The sequence below is a fragment of the Macaca fascicularis genome, chromosome 9 (genome assembly GCF_037993035.2).
Source record: "Macaca fascicularis isolate 582-1 chromosome 9, T2T-MFA8v1.1".
NCBI lineage: Eukaryota > Metazoa > Chordata > Mammalia > Primates > Cercopithecidae > Macaca > Macaca fascicularis.
Window position 1 is genome coordinate 126,381,971 of NC_088383.1, and position 14,305 is coordinate 126,396,275.

A 14,305-nucleotide genomic window follows, 5' to 3' on the forward strand; every position below is an offset into this window, starting at 1 on the left:
CCCCACCCTGCTCATATGATACATTGTTAGTAATACTTGTAAATTAACATTTAGTGTTTGATCAGGCATGTTCCTTCAACACAATCTACTTTATAATAATCTGCTTTGGCTATTTCCAGAAGACACTGTGGCTTTTACTGATTTGAATTTATAGCCTCCCGGCAGGGCATGAATCACACCTATAATCCCAGCATTTTGGGAGTCTGAGGCGGGCGGATCACTAGAATCCAGGAGTTGGAGACCAGCCTGGCCAACATGGTGAAACCGCGTCTGTACTAAATATATGAAAATTAGCCAGGAGTGGTGGCATTCGCCTGTAATCTTAGCTACCTGGGAGGCTGAGGCAGGAGAACTGCTTCAACCTGGGAGGTGGAGGTTGCAGTGAGCCAATATTGCGCCACTGCACTCCAGCCTGGGCAAGAGTGAGACTCCATCTCAAAAAAAACAAAACCAAAACAAACAAACAAAAAAAACTATAGCCTCCTCAAAATGATTACTCTCCCCTCAATGAGTAAATCAAATTTCTAGAGCAAATATTTGTAATGTATCAACACATTATTCTCCATCTAAAGTGTTTTAAAAGCTGAAATTAAAATAATTCAAAGCAGCTTGAGGAAATCCAACGTGCAAGAAGTAAAATCAGCACTAAACTGGGTATTTAGGTGGAGTACACTTAGGTGTGCTAAGAAAGCTAATGTGGTATCTCACGCCTGTAATCCCAGCACTTTGGGAGGCCAAGGCAGGCAGAGCACCTTAAGTTAGAAGTTCAAGACCAGCCTGCCCAACATGGCAAAACCCTGTATCTACTAAAAATAAAAAAATTAGCTGGGCATTGTGGTACACACTTGTGGGAGGCTGAGGCAGAAGAACTGCTTGAAGCTGGGAGGCGGAGGTTGCAGTGGGCCGAGATCATGCGCCTGCACTCCAGCCTGGGCAACGAGGGAAAAAAAAAAAAGCTAAGGTCACAATGTATTATATACAGTACCACAGTAATCAGGTGTTTGCCTTAGCAGAGCAGAGATATTGATCTCTCCTGTTTCAGTTTCTCACAAAACTGAAGGTCTTAAATACTTCCAATGCCACTAAAATGAGCTTTACATGTTCTTTTTTTCCCTAGAAAGACTAACCCTGTAAGAGCATGAATTAGTTTATAACCATTTTTATCACTTTTACTATACTCACCACAACACTAGGTAGTATGCACTAAGCACTTACTGAAAATCAACGACTATTTTTAAAATCACGTAATTATTCATCTCCAAGAGACAATGATCTGCAATTTAACTTATATAGAGATATGACAAGAAATATAGAGATATGAGCAACAGCACAAGAAAAAGCACAATAGGTTAAAAATTAGCTATTACAAGATTATTCCAGCATAGCTAGAGTAATGCACAATGTCATTGTCTATTCTCCCCAAGTATTAAAGGTTAGTTAGAATTCCTATCAACATTAGTAAGTAAAACTATCATTATTATAACCACCAAGGAATTTTAGTAGCTATTTTAAAGTATTTTCCAATGTGTAACATAAAGGAAAAAAGTATGAAAAAGTAAATAAATACAACATATTACACTTGACTTTACAAATGATTTTGTCAGTTTTCAGTTAATTTACTTTGAAAGATTTTGAGATATGGATTACTCAGTTCATTAAATTCAAATATACTGTCAATAAGTTGATGCCCCCCTTTTTGGAGATCAGTGAAGTAAATGCTTATCTAGTTATTAATGACCCATCCCACTAAAGCAAACTATCCACCAAACTCGAACAAAAAGGAGCCGCTATCTACTTACTATCACTACATGGTAGAAAAATGGATTGCATTTCAAGGCATTTTTTTTTTCTGGCAGAATGACTTTTTAAAATTCAACATTATATTGACAATAGTGTTTTTTTTTTTTTGAGACAGTCTCACTCTGTTGCCCAGACTGGAGTGCAGTGGCACGATCTTGGCTCACTGCAACCTCCGCCTCCTGGGTTCAAGCAATTCTCATGTCTCAGTATTCCCGGCAGCTGGGACTGCAGGCGCGTGCCATTTTTAGTAGAAGCGGGGTTTCACCATGTTGGCCAGGCTGGTCTCGAACTCCTGACCTCAGGTGATCCACCCACCTTGGCCTCCCAAAGTGCTGAGATTACAGGCATGAGCCACCACACCAGGCCTGACAATGTCTTTTATTTATTTATTTATTTTTACTTTTTGAGATAGAGTCTTGCTCTGTTGCCCAGGCTGGAGTGCAGTGGTGTGATCTCGGCTTGCAGCAATCTCTGCCTCTCTGGATTCAAGCGATTCTCCTGCCTCAGCCTCCTGAGTAGCTGGAATTACAGGCATGTGCCACCATGCCCAGCTAATTTTTGTATTTTTAGTAGAGATGGGGTTTTGCCATGTTGGCCAAGCTAGTCTCGAACTCCTGACCTTAAGTGGTCCACCTGCCTTGCCCTCCCAAAGTGCTGGGATTACAGGAGTGAGCCACCGCATCTGGCCAACAATGTCTTTTAAAAAATAAAATTGCTCAATAACAGTCCCTTCAAAAACGTAATTAAAAGAAGGATAAAAATGATCACCCTCCCTCTCCACTCCAGCTATTAAGTCTTCCCATTTTCACTAATTAGCAACAGTAATGCTCCCTATTTACTCCTCCAGTAAGAGTCTCAAATTCATATTATTCCAGGCCAGGCAAGTACCATCAGTTAAGCACAGCAAATAAGGGGGGACTATATTTGCTGCCCACCTAGGAGCTTACACACTGAGTTTCAACCCCAAAGCTGCTACTATAGTCCATCTCTTCATCCTGTTATTGCTCTGAGAAATGCAGAACTGGCGCTACAAGATATTCCAATTTTTCCTAACAGAAGCCACAAATCCAAATCACACAGAATCTTCCATTTTTTAAACAGCGCAGGCCAAATGAAAAGTACCTGCAAACTGAATCTGCTCATCTGCATACAGTAATACTCCAGGAACAGAAGCATCAGTAAGAATCTCAAATATCTGAATCCTAAACCCTAAACACAGCTCCCCACCCAGAGACTATTACTCAGACTTCATGTTGAATATGAATTATCCATGTAGTAAAAGAACATTAGTGGTAATCTTTCTCCCTTGAGGATGGATTCTGAGGTTCATATTTTTAAAAATATTACTATTATAATATACTAAAGTATTTTAATAAAAAATCAAAACAATTAACACTGAGGTGGATGAATGAAATTCCAAACTTGAATAAATCTGTAAACATATTGTCTACATATTATAATTCATTTTGTAAAATAAAATGTTTTACAAACATTATAAGTTTGTTAATTTGGGTAAAATGAAGTGTCAATCAGCTGGGTCCTTAGAAAGCAACCACTTGAGCAACTTAGCATCTCTAGGTGAAACATCAGGAACTGGCAGTCCAGACAGGCTGCTTCACTTTAGCAACACGAAAAAGGCAAAATAAATAAAGGGGGAAAGAAGTAACAACAATGTTAACTGGCAAGATATTTCTGTTACCTAATGATTACAAATGCCAAAGGATCCTAAGACTCCATACAATTCTCTTTACTGCTTTAGCTCTACTAAGAAGATTAGACAGCTAAAAAAGAATAAACTAGGCCGGTCACAGTGGCTCACACATGTAATCCCAGCACTTTGGGAGGCCAAGGTGGGCAGATTGCCTGAAGTCAGGAGTTTGAAACCAGCCTGAACAACATGGTGAAACCCATCTCTACTAAAGATACAAAAATTAGCCGGGTGTGGTAGCACACGCCTGTAATCCCAGCTACTCAGGAGGCTGAGGCAGGAGAATTGCTTGAACCTAGGAGGTGGAGGTTGCAGTGAGCCAAGATTGTGCCACTGCACTCCAGCCTGGGTGACACAACGAGACTCCATCTCAAATAAAAAAACAAAAACAAACAAAAAAAACACTAAGAAGGATAAAATAGCAAGACCTTCTATTTGGAAACACAATCTGCTCAATTAAAAAAGAAATGCTATGTGGGACAGTACCCAAAGAGCCTCATGATTTACTTTTAAAAGGATCCTCTAAAATGACCAATTTAAGAAAAAAATCAGCTTTATAGTCATACTCTTCTCAAGAGTTCTAGGTTAGTTTGGAAAGATATCCCACGTATTTATTATATCGATGGCACGCTTTAAAAAAGAATCACTTAAAAACAATAGTTTGTGTGCTTGTGTGTGTGTGTGTGTGTGTGTGTTTTTAAAGGTGGCCTGGCCTTATCAGAGCTGGGTTTCGCCACTTGAAAGCTGTGTGACTTTAAGCAAGTTATTTAACTACTCTGAGCTCCATTTCCTCATCTGCAAAAAAAGATGAACACTAGCTAGTTTAATTTTCCCTATGAGAAGTATGCTGTATCTTAGATGTATTGTAATTCATTCTCTTATCTGAAACTTGAATCAGTACCACACCATCACCTGTTTGTTTATTTATTTATTTACTTATTTATTTTGGAGACGGTGTCTCACTCTGTTGCCCAGGCTGGAGTGCAGTGGTGCCAACTCGGCTCACTGCAACCTCTGCTCCCAGGTTCAGGCCATTCTCCTGCCTCAGCCTCCAGAGTAGCTGGGATTACAGGTGCCCGCCACCATGCCCAGCTAACTTTTGTATTTTTACTAGAGACGGGATTTCACCATGTTGGCTAGGCTGGTCTCACACTCTTGACCTCAAGTTATCTGCCTGTCTCAGCCTCGCAAAGTGCTGGGATTACAGGTGTGAGCCACTGCACCTGGCCCATCACCAGTTTAAAACACTGGACAGAACAGCTACACAGACAAGAAGTCAACACTTGCTGAGGCAGCCCTTATCATCGTCATACTTGTTATGTTCTTCTACTAAGCTAAAACCAGCTTCCTAGTTACTTCAACCCCATCAATCCCACTCTAGTTTAAATCTTACAAAGGGCTGGGCAAGGTGGCTCACACCTGTAATCCCAGCACTTTGAGAGGCTGAGGTGGGAGGATCAGTTAAATGAACCCAGGAGTTCCAGACTAGCCTGGGCAACAAAGCAAGACCCATCTCTACAAAAAAAATTTTTTTTTAATTAGCTAGGCGTGGTGATGCACACCTGTGGTCCCAACTACTTGGAAGGTTGAGATGGGAGGATTGCTTGAGCTCAGGAGGTCGAAGCTGCTGTGAACTGCAATCCTGCCACTGTACTCCAGCTCTGGGCAACAGAACAAAATCCTGTCTCAACAAACAAACAAAAAACACAAAAAAATTACTAAGTATAGCTAATTCAATTCTCACTAGACTCTAAGCTTCTTGAGGGCTGAGTTCAAGTATTGTTCAGTACTGAAATCCCAGCACCTACAAGAAGGAAAAGCATATAGCAGGTGTACAATAAACATTTACAGATTGAGTGATACGCTCTGTGCAGCTGACTGAGCATTGAGATGCCATCTAGTATAAATAGCACAGATGTGTGTACTTCTGGAAATTATCATTTAATGCTTCACGTTTAGAAGCTGAAATATCATAACCAAATTCATGCTGTGCTTTTAAAAAAACCCCTTCAGATATAAGTGAAAAGCAGTTTTGACATACTTTTAAATGACTGTTACTCAATGATACAGATCATAGTTTTTCAAAGTAATAAACTTCTCAATGCCTCTGTAACTCTTATTCATAACTTATTTCAGATTTACCTAAATTCCAAGTCTACATTAAAAAAAAAACCTCAAAATGATATGTAACCTCACTGTCACTGGCTATTCCACAAATTTCAAAATAATAATCTAGTCAAATTGTATTAACTGAAAGCTACCAGAAAACAGCATAATTGAAGTTGTGATAGAATACCAAAATCTCTAGCAACTTTTTCTCACGACTTTTTTGGTAACACACTGCTATAAACAAACATCTCTCGCTGCTTAAACACTAGAACCCAGTTATAATTTAGTCACTGATATTCCAGAGGTTAAAAGGTTTCATAAAGTATGTTCTACTTCATAGAACCAGAAATCAACCACAGTGAACAACCAGTTCACCACCCTCCATAAATCTATGGAAATATTTCCATTACAAAGTAAATTTCTCCTGCCACCCAAGTTTTAAGCTGTCACTCTGTGCTGTTAGCCTAAACAAAACGTAATTGGTAAGGTACATCTGCCACAAACACAAGCCAATAATCCATTCCAAACCCAAAATATTTCTGGACTATCTTGCTCCTGAAAATTGACACTGGTAGAAAATTGGTGATCCAGAAATAGGCAACTTCCACTAAAAGGCAAATAAAATTAGGTAAGTAAAATACAAGACTGACTTAATTTTATAACAAAGGGCAAAATTTTAAAGGCTCAAATGTCTTAGTGAATACAAAATTAAAGGAGGACAGAAAGAGAAATTAAAAATTCAGCTTTTTACAAAAGAGCCAAACAGCACCTTCCACTCCGCCTCTAGCCCTAAAAAAGTCTTTCCCCTTCCACTCCTACAATATTAAAACAAAATTTATATACTACTCAAAACTGTATACTACAAACTTTAAGCCATCAGATGCCGGAGGGCTTAAAAAAAATTAAAATCACTACCCAGCATTAAAATACAATTTGCACAGTGATTTCAGGTCCTTTGAGAGAGGAACTTACAGTCACAGAGAGTAAATGCTTGATGGGCCGAGTCTGGATCTGTGTTCTACAATCTACCCAAAATGGGCAAATGACATTAATACAAAATGTAAAGTACACTATGTACCGGCTCCCAACTCCTTTCCCATCTGCTATGGAAAGTATGCCTGGGCCAGGCGCGGTGGCTCACTCCTGTAATCCTAACACTTTGGGAGGCCGAAGCGGGCGGATTACTTGAGGTCAGGAGTTCGAAACCAGCCTGGCCCCATCTCTACTAAAACACACACACACACACACACACACACACACACACACACACACTTCCTTCAGCCGGGCGGATTACTTGAGGTCAGGAGTTCGAAACCAGCCTGGCCCCATCTCTACTAAAACACACACACACACACACACACACACACACACACACACACACACACACACACACACTTCCTTCAGCCGGGCGTGGTGCCATGCGCCTGCAACCCCAGCTACTTGGGAGGCCGAGGCAGGAGAATCGCTTGAACCAGGGAGGCAGAGGTTGCAGTGAGCTGAGATTGCGCCACTGCACTCCAGCCTGCCGCGAGACTGTCTCAAAAACAAAAACAAACAAAAAAACCACAAAAGGATTCCTTTGCAAGAGCTACCACCTCTGCCTTGAAAGGTGTCAAACCATCAAAGCCAAAGTGGCTTGCAATGGCAAATGAGCACAGACCTGGGCTATAAGCACACCCTTCACGCGTGTACTGTGTCCAGGAACAATTTCTCAACGCGGCCAAGGTGATGCTGCAAAGCCAGTGACGCGGCTGCCCTCAATGCAGCAACCACAGAGAGGGAGAGTTTCTCAACAGTCCCAGAAGCGACTCCTGGGGATTAGGGCAGGCTTCCCTTCCATTTCCAATATGCTGCTCATAAAAGGAGACGATTCTGCCCGCGTTGACAGCACCTTGAGTCCCCATGAACACGCGAAAAGGTTTCTACCTCCTATCAGTGCCGTTCGGAAGCAAAGTAAGTGTTCACTACTCGCCTTGATCTGGGGCCCTGTCCAGGGCGGGAAGACCCCAGAAGCAGGCGCCAGGACAGAAAAGAGCCTTTGCCCTTCCCAATCCACGCAGCCAGCAGCGTCCCGCCCAGGCCGGGGTTCCCGGCAGCCAGGCCCCCTCCCCGACCTCGCGCTCACCTGATCTTGTAGCTCGGCAGGGTGTGCTTGCGCTTGATGATCTTCTTGAGCTGGTTGACGATGATGGAGGTGAGCTGGGGCATGGGCCGCCCTTCAAACTGGGAGCGCACCTCGAAGTCGATCAGCGGGTCCTCCACGAAGGAGAAGAACCAGTGGGTGAAGGGCACGCGCGTGAAGACCAAGCGCAGCCTCCCCACCACGCGGGACAGCTTGACAAACAAGTAGGCGGACTTGCCAAAGACCAGGTCCACGTCGATGGCCAGGTGGAAGCCCCCGTTGTACTCCACCTCCGCCTCGAAGGCCAGCTCCTCGGGGCAGGCGGCGGGCAGCGCCTCCCCTTCGGGGCCGTCGGGCTCCCCGGTGGCCGAGGGCACGACGGGCCGGATGAGCCGGATGGTCTTGATGAAGGGCACCGTCTCGCCCAGGAACACGTCCCGCAGGCTCAGCCCCTCCAGCAGGCGCCCGGCCGTCTTGGTCTGCAGCAGCTCCTCGAACTCCACCTTGATCTTCTTGGTGACCCAGCGGCGGGTCAGCGCGGTGTCCCGCAACTCCCGGAACAGGAATAGGATAGTGGCGTTGAGGAAGTAGCAAGTCTCCCGCGTCGGCGGGGCGGGGGTCTCTGGGGCCGCGGTGGGGGTCGCGCCGCCCTCAGGGGCCGCTCCGGAGGGCTCCTCATCCCGGCCGCCGCCATAAAGGTACTCCCTCAGGAGCAGGCCCGGCACTGGCTTGATGTAGCGGAAGCCCTCGCCCGCGCGGGCGGCCTCGTCCGCCGGCGGCTCGGGCTGTCTGCGGTACAGCAGGAGGAACTGAGCGAGGAGCGTGAGGAAGGAACCCAGCACGGCCGACGCCAGGATCATGAGCAGCAGCCCCATCCCGCCACCGCCTCCGCCTGGGCCCCTGCTCCCGCGCCCACAGCGCCGCTTTCTTCACGCCGCCGCCCCCGCTGCCTCCATCTTGAGGACATCGGGCGGCTGGGTCGGGACAAGCGGCTCCGTGGGCCTCGTCCAGAGGCTCGGGCCGGCGCGGTGCGGCGCCCGAGCCCGCAGCGGCCCGCGCCTCCTCAGACGCTCCCGAAGGGCCGGTGTGGCGGCGGCGGCGGCGGGGCGGGGACCGGCGCCTCCCTCAGGCCTCCGCTCATTGGACGAGCGGCGCGTGACGTCCGAGGCGTGCTCGCTCCCGGCGGCGTCGCCCAGCAGTCGGCGCCCGGGCGCGCGGACGCGGACCTTCCTTCACCTCTCTGCGGGCCTTCCAGCCTCGCCCCCCCAACGCCAACATTCCAGCCCCCGCGGCGCGCTCCGCCACCCACGTGGCCGTCGCTTCTGAAGCTGCGGTCGGGATCTGGGAGGACGGCTGGGGACGCGGGCTGGTAAGGAGGTCCAGCGGAGCGGGCCTGACGCGTTCCGGTTGCCGGCCATCCCGTTATCCTCTGCTGCACCCATCCCCCGTCCCTGGCCGCAGTCCCCGCGGTTACCTCCGCAGCGGCGTCGCTCATCCTGCGGTGTACTTCCACTCGCGCCCGTGACAGCTCGGCTGGCGGCGGCGCTTTCCCTCCGAGCAGCACCGCAGAAGATCTGAGCGGGCCTTTCGGACCCTTCCCAAGCCCACGGAGAGAGGGGACCAACTACCTCAAAGGCCGCCATCGCGGACCGGCCGTCCCCCCGGCAGACGCTCTGCGTCCGCGGAGGGTGGGCCCTGGGAAGGAGGGACGCAGGGAAAGGGCGCGCCACACGGAATGACTTTCCCACCGAGGTGGATCTTCGAAATTTCAGGGAGGAGGAAGTTGAAAGGACAGCCGGGAGGAGAGATGCGGAGTGAAACGAGTTTGCCAAGTGATTGGAAGATTAATATGCGACTCGCCGTCAGTCTCTGGTTAAATCGGTAGTCCGTCTATGAGGCAGTTATTCACTGTTATCCCCCACCCACTTGACAGATGCCAACACTGGTGCAGACAGCCTGGGGAGGTTGCGTGGGGTCGCAGAGTGGACCCTGGTTTATCTAACACTAAACCCTAAGCTCTTGGTCACTACTCGCTACCGTAACACAGAAACTGCAGTTATAAGGAGGCCGGTGGGTTCCCTGGTGTTCAGGAAGGGAGAACTGGAGAGGCGGATTAGGGAAGACGTCAAGGAATTTTGCATAGAGTAGTACCTTAACCAAAGCCACAGAGCTAAGCCAGGTTGCCCAGCAACAGCGTTACTCCTCATGCCCTCTGACTACTTAGTGGTTACATCATAGATGCTTATCCCTCCAAGCACGTGGAGATCCAGTCCTGTGGGAGTCAGATATCCGTACGTTAAACGCCGATTCTGGCTGTACCTAAGGAGCCAGAGCAGGGCTCCTCTCTAGCCCTTGAAAACCTTCAAGCCAGCCGGGCGCGGTGGCTCAGGCCTGTAATCCCAGCACTTTGGGAGTCCGAGGCGGGCGGATCACGAGGTCAAGAGATCGAGACCAGCCTGGCCAACATGGTGAAACCCGCCTCTACTAAAAATACAAAAATAACCGGGTGTGGTGGTGTGCGCCTGTAGTCCCAGCTACTCAGGAGACTGAGGCAGGAGAATTACTTGAACCCGGCAGGCGGGGGTTGCAGTGAGCCAAGATCATGTCATTGCACTCCATCCTGGGCGACAGAGCAAGACCCTGTCTCAAAACAAAACAAAACAAAACAAAAAAAAAAAACGAAAAGAAAAAGAAAGAGAAACCTCCAAGCCAGGGTTCTCTTTACTGTAGGTGATTCTACCATAAAAACAGACCTGACCCAGCTGGGGCAGGTACAGAACTTTGGAACCAGGCCTATCATGCCCAGGTATGAAACCAGAATGGCTTCCATTACTATGAAGACATAAGATAGGTGTCTGCTGAGGAACCATGCTCAAACCATGGCTGAGATTTTTCAGAGATCTTGGCAACTTCTGTTCTCTGGTCACCTCTGGTTCCTGACCTCTGCTTCTGGGCGGCCCCCTGGGGTCTACACTGTTTCAACTCAAATGAGAAATGTAGACCCTTCTATGATATCCACCATAAACCGATTCATAACATTCATGCACCATTGCATATTATAAATGTTACAGAAGCTGGAGGTAGGGTGGCATGAAAGAGAAGTTACTCACATTCCTGAGATATAAAACCTTCAAACTGTATATTGATCCATCCCAAGTTGTAAAATATTCTTCACCCACCTTGCTCCTCAACAAGGAAAGTTTGTGGTCTTCATGGGAATGAGTCCTCAGTTTCTTCATCTTGCAGACTCCTTTCTTTTCTCTCCTCCTCTCACTTCTGTACTCCTCAGAATACCTGTGAGAATCTCAAATCTTCTCAGTTAGTTTTACAGAGTCAGAGTCATTGCATTCCCCAGGAAAACTTGTCCCTTTAGGGACACACTTCAAATCCATGAAGGAGCTCAGCAAACCTTTTGGGAAGGTAAAAATATTCTCCCTTGTGTGAAAAGTGACTAACATTGATTAAACACTAATAATAGTAATACAGAGAATTGACCACGTGCCAAGCACCATGTTAAGCATGCTATTTAGAAATGTTTAAATATTTTAAACATTAGAAATCAAAATGTCATGAGTTTTTTAAAAAATCTAATGTGCAGTCGTGTACCACCTACGGATGTTTTTGTTAATGACAGACTGCCTATAGGGTGGTGGCCCCATAGGATTATAATACCGTATTTTTACCATGCCATTTCTATATTTAGAGATGTTTTGATACACAGATACCATTGTGTAATGGTTGCCTGCAGTATTCAGTACAGTAACATGCTGTACAGATTTGTAGCCTAGGGACAATAGGCTATTATACCATATGGCCTAGATATGTAATAAGGTTTCCCATCTAGGTTTGTGTAAGGACACTCTGTGATATTCGCACAATGATGAAACTGCCTGAAGATTCACAACTTATGTCTGTTGTTAAGCCACACTTGACTGCATTTGATGCTTAAATTAGGGGATAATGCTCTTGATAATATTGGTGTTAACATGCCCTTTATTTTATGAAATTATACTATGTTAATAGAAACATTTGTTTTAATGCTGTTTTCTGGAAGAGGATAAATTCAGCAACCCTTCCCTTTTTTTCTTATATTAATGCTGGTTCATAGAAACTCAAAAGCCTGAGAACCACTGGCCCCAGCTCTGAAGATCGATGATTCTGAATAGGTTTTTAAAGGAAGCAGTTGTGCTTAGCCTGCCTGCTGACTTTGTAATGTGTTTTAAATGACATCATTGAAATTAAGCTGCCCCAACAGCCTTCATGGAAGTATCTATTTCAAGGTTAAAGTCAGTTGAATACTGGAAGATGAGTTGCATATAAGACATTCTCACCAACTAGAGGGATGCATGGACCACTGGTTAACTATGAATTATTCCTGGTGACCGCCAAAAATAATGAGAAAGCCAAACCATGTAAATGTACAAAGTTTGTGAGTAGCATGAAAGCAAATTTGATTTTTTGAAAGATGTAAAATAATGCAAATACAGTAAAATATGGAGGGAAACATAGAGTTTATAAGGTTTGCCTAACAAATGATACATCATCAAACCATTTTGTGAACTTGGAGAGTTCAAATTCAACAACTATTTTTTGAGCGTCCAACAAGTACTAGGCTCCAGAGATACTGAATGAACAGGGGCGCTGTTCCCCAGGTGGAAGCAGACACACATCTGCATAACTCTGATGAGAGGAGATAATGCTCTAGTAGAGGCACATGGAAGATACTATGGGAACAGAGCCTTCTGGTTTAGGGGCAGTGACAATTGATTGCAAGGAACAGCAACTACCTCGGGCTAACTTATAACTAAAACTGGATTCATGTTAAGGATGCTGGAATATCTCCAGGAACTCAGCTGCAAGATGTTCATAGAAACCCCAGAGTGAGAAAACTGTCTCTCACTCTTATTTCCTCTGCCCCACCCCCACCCAGTACCTTATTTCTGCATCTCCCTGCAGGTCTGTGCCATTTTACTCTAGAAGGCTCTTTGGTTTCTACTCCCCGATTACCCTCAGCACACAGGTGCTTTGGAAGGCACCAGCTCTCTATCCAGATCTAGAGGGTCCTATGTCTCTGATGGCTAATGCAGCCTGCGAGCTCAATCTCAAATCCTGGCAGAGAAATCTCCAATTGGCTCTGCTACTCCAATAATTGATGACCAAGGAGCTTGCCTCTTCTGGGCTGCTGGTGGGTGGGGCAACTTCTTCAAGGAGTGGGAGAGGATTGAGAAGACATAATGGGCAATGCTAGCTCAGTACGTGATGAGAGATTCTTGCTGGGGAAGGTGGGAGGCTTTTGGGGCAAATGGAATTTGCATTGGCATTTAATGATTAGAAGGGTATTCTAATCAGAAGGAGATAAAAACTCACAAGTTGGAAATCCAACAGTTGGAGAAATTGAGACCAGGATGATTGGAAGAAGGTGGTATGAATAGGTTGGTGCATCAAGGAGAGAAGGGAGATGGAGGTAGCATAATAAAGTAGACACAAACCAAATTATGGAGGGATTAAATCTCAGGGCAAGATTTTATTCTATTTTGCAGTTTTTGTGAAGTCTTCAAAGGTCTTTAAGCTAGAGAATGGCATTAACACTTTTCCTTCCATCTACACCTGCAAAACCTCAACCCCAAATGAATCCAACTATCTACCTCCTCCCCTCTACATCTATAATGGTCTTCATTCTTATTAAGGCCCTCAAGGCAACCCAGACATTTTTCTCCTACCACCTTTATCCATTTTCTCTCCATTACCAGCATCTTCTTCCGTTTCCCATAACAATGCTATTAAACCTCAACCAGGCTCAGCTCTTTGATCATGCTCAGGGGAGGACCCTCCTCCCACTTCAGGGAGAAAAAACAGGCCCTTAGGCTGGCCTTTCCTCCGCTGCTTGCTTCCCTGGTTGAAGCTCACCTGCATGACACTCCCATATTTTCATGCTTCTCTTCTGTGGCAAAAAGCAACCATAAAACAAAGCAAAAACTTTTTTGTCCAAGGGTAATCCTGGTAATCCCCCTACTTGTGCTATGGATTCCATTCCTCTCCAGGGTCAATCTCCTCTCCCTCAACACATAAACCAGATTCACTCTCCCCATCTTAAAAAATGAAAACAGAACAAATCCAAAGACCATCTTCCCTTAAGCCTTCCAACTTCCACCTTTTCTCTTTCTTGCCCACAGAGTCAAGCTGTTTAAAAAAAGTAGACAATTCTGTCTGATTGCTTACTTCCATTTACTCCTTAACCCTCCATAAGTTGACTTCTGCCTGAACACCTCCCCATCTTGCCAAAGGCCAGCAAGTACTGTATGGCCACAACCAATAGAGTTTTTTGGTTCTTATCAGAGTTCTGAGGAACATCTGACAATATGAGCCGTTCCTTCCTTTTTGAACTCCTACCCATTCACACTGAAGAGTATCCAATCAGGTCAAACTTTAAACACATTCTTCCCTTTTTCGTTGTTAGCAAGAGAAATTACCACTCTAAAGTTGCCTGCCACTTCTGTGTCTAGAGCTAGTGATGTGAAGTTGCCTTGGAGAAAATCTGTGAAGAAACCTCTGGGTATAGGGTGACC

The 14,305-nt window shown here is 45.7% G+C and overlaps 1 protein-coding gene across 4 annotated transcripts in view; it reads right to left on the reverse strand.

Annotated features, from left to right (window-relative positions):
• PDZD8 (PDZ domain containing 8) overlaps nt 1–8,827 on the reverse strand; it is a 118,313-nt gene extending 109,486 nt beyond the window's left edge. For all 4 annotated transcript variants that reach the window (XR_012418218.1, XR_012418217.1, XM_045361611.3 and 1 more), the window contains exon 1: nt 7,743–8,827. Coding sequence is in view for 2 of the 4 variants with exons in the window: in XM_045361611.3 (XP_045217546.1) it covers nt 7,743–8,614 (872 nt within the window). In the remaining 2 variants the exon portion in view is untranslated. The remainder of the gene's footprint in view (nt 1–7,742) is intronic.
• Between the last annotated feature and the right edge of the window lie 5,478 nt (nt 8,828–14,305).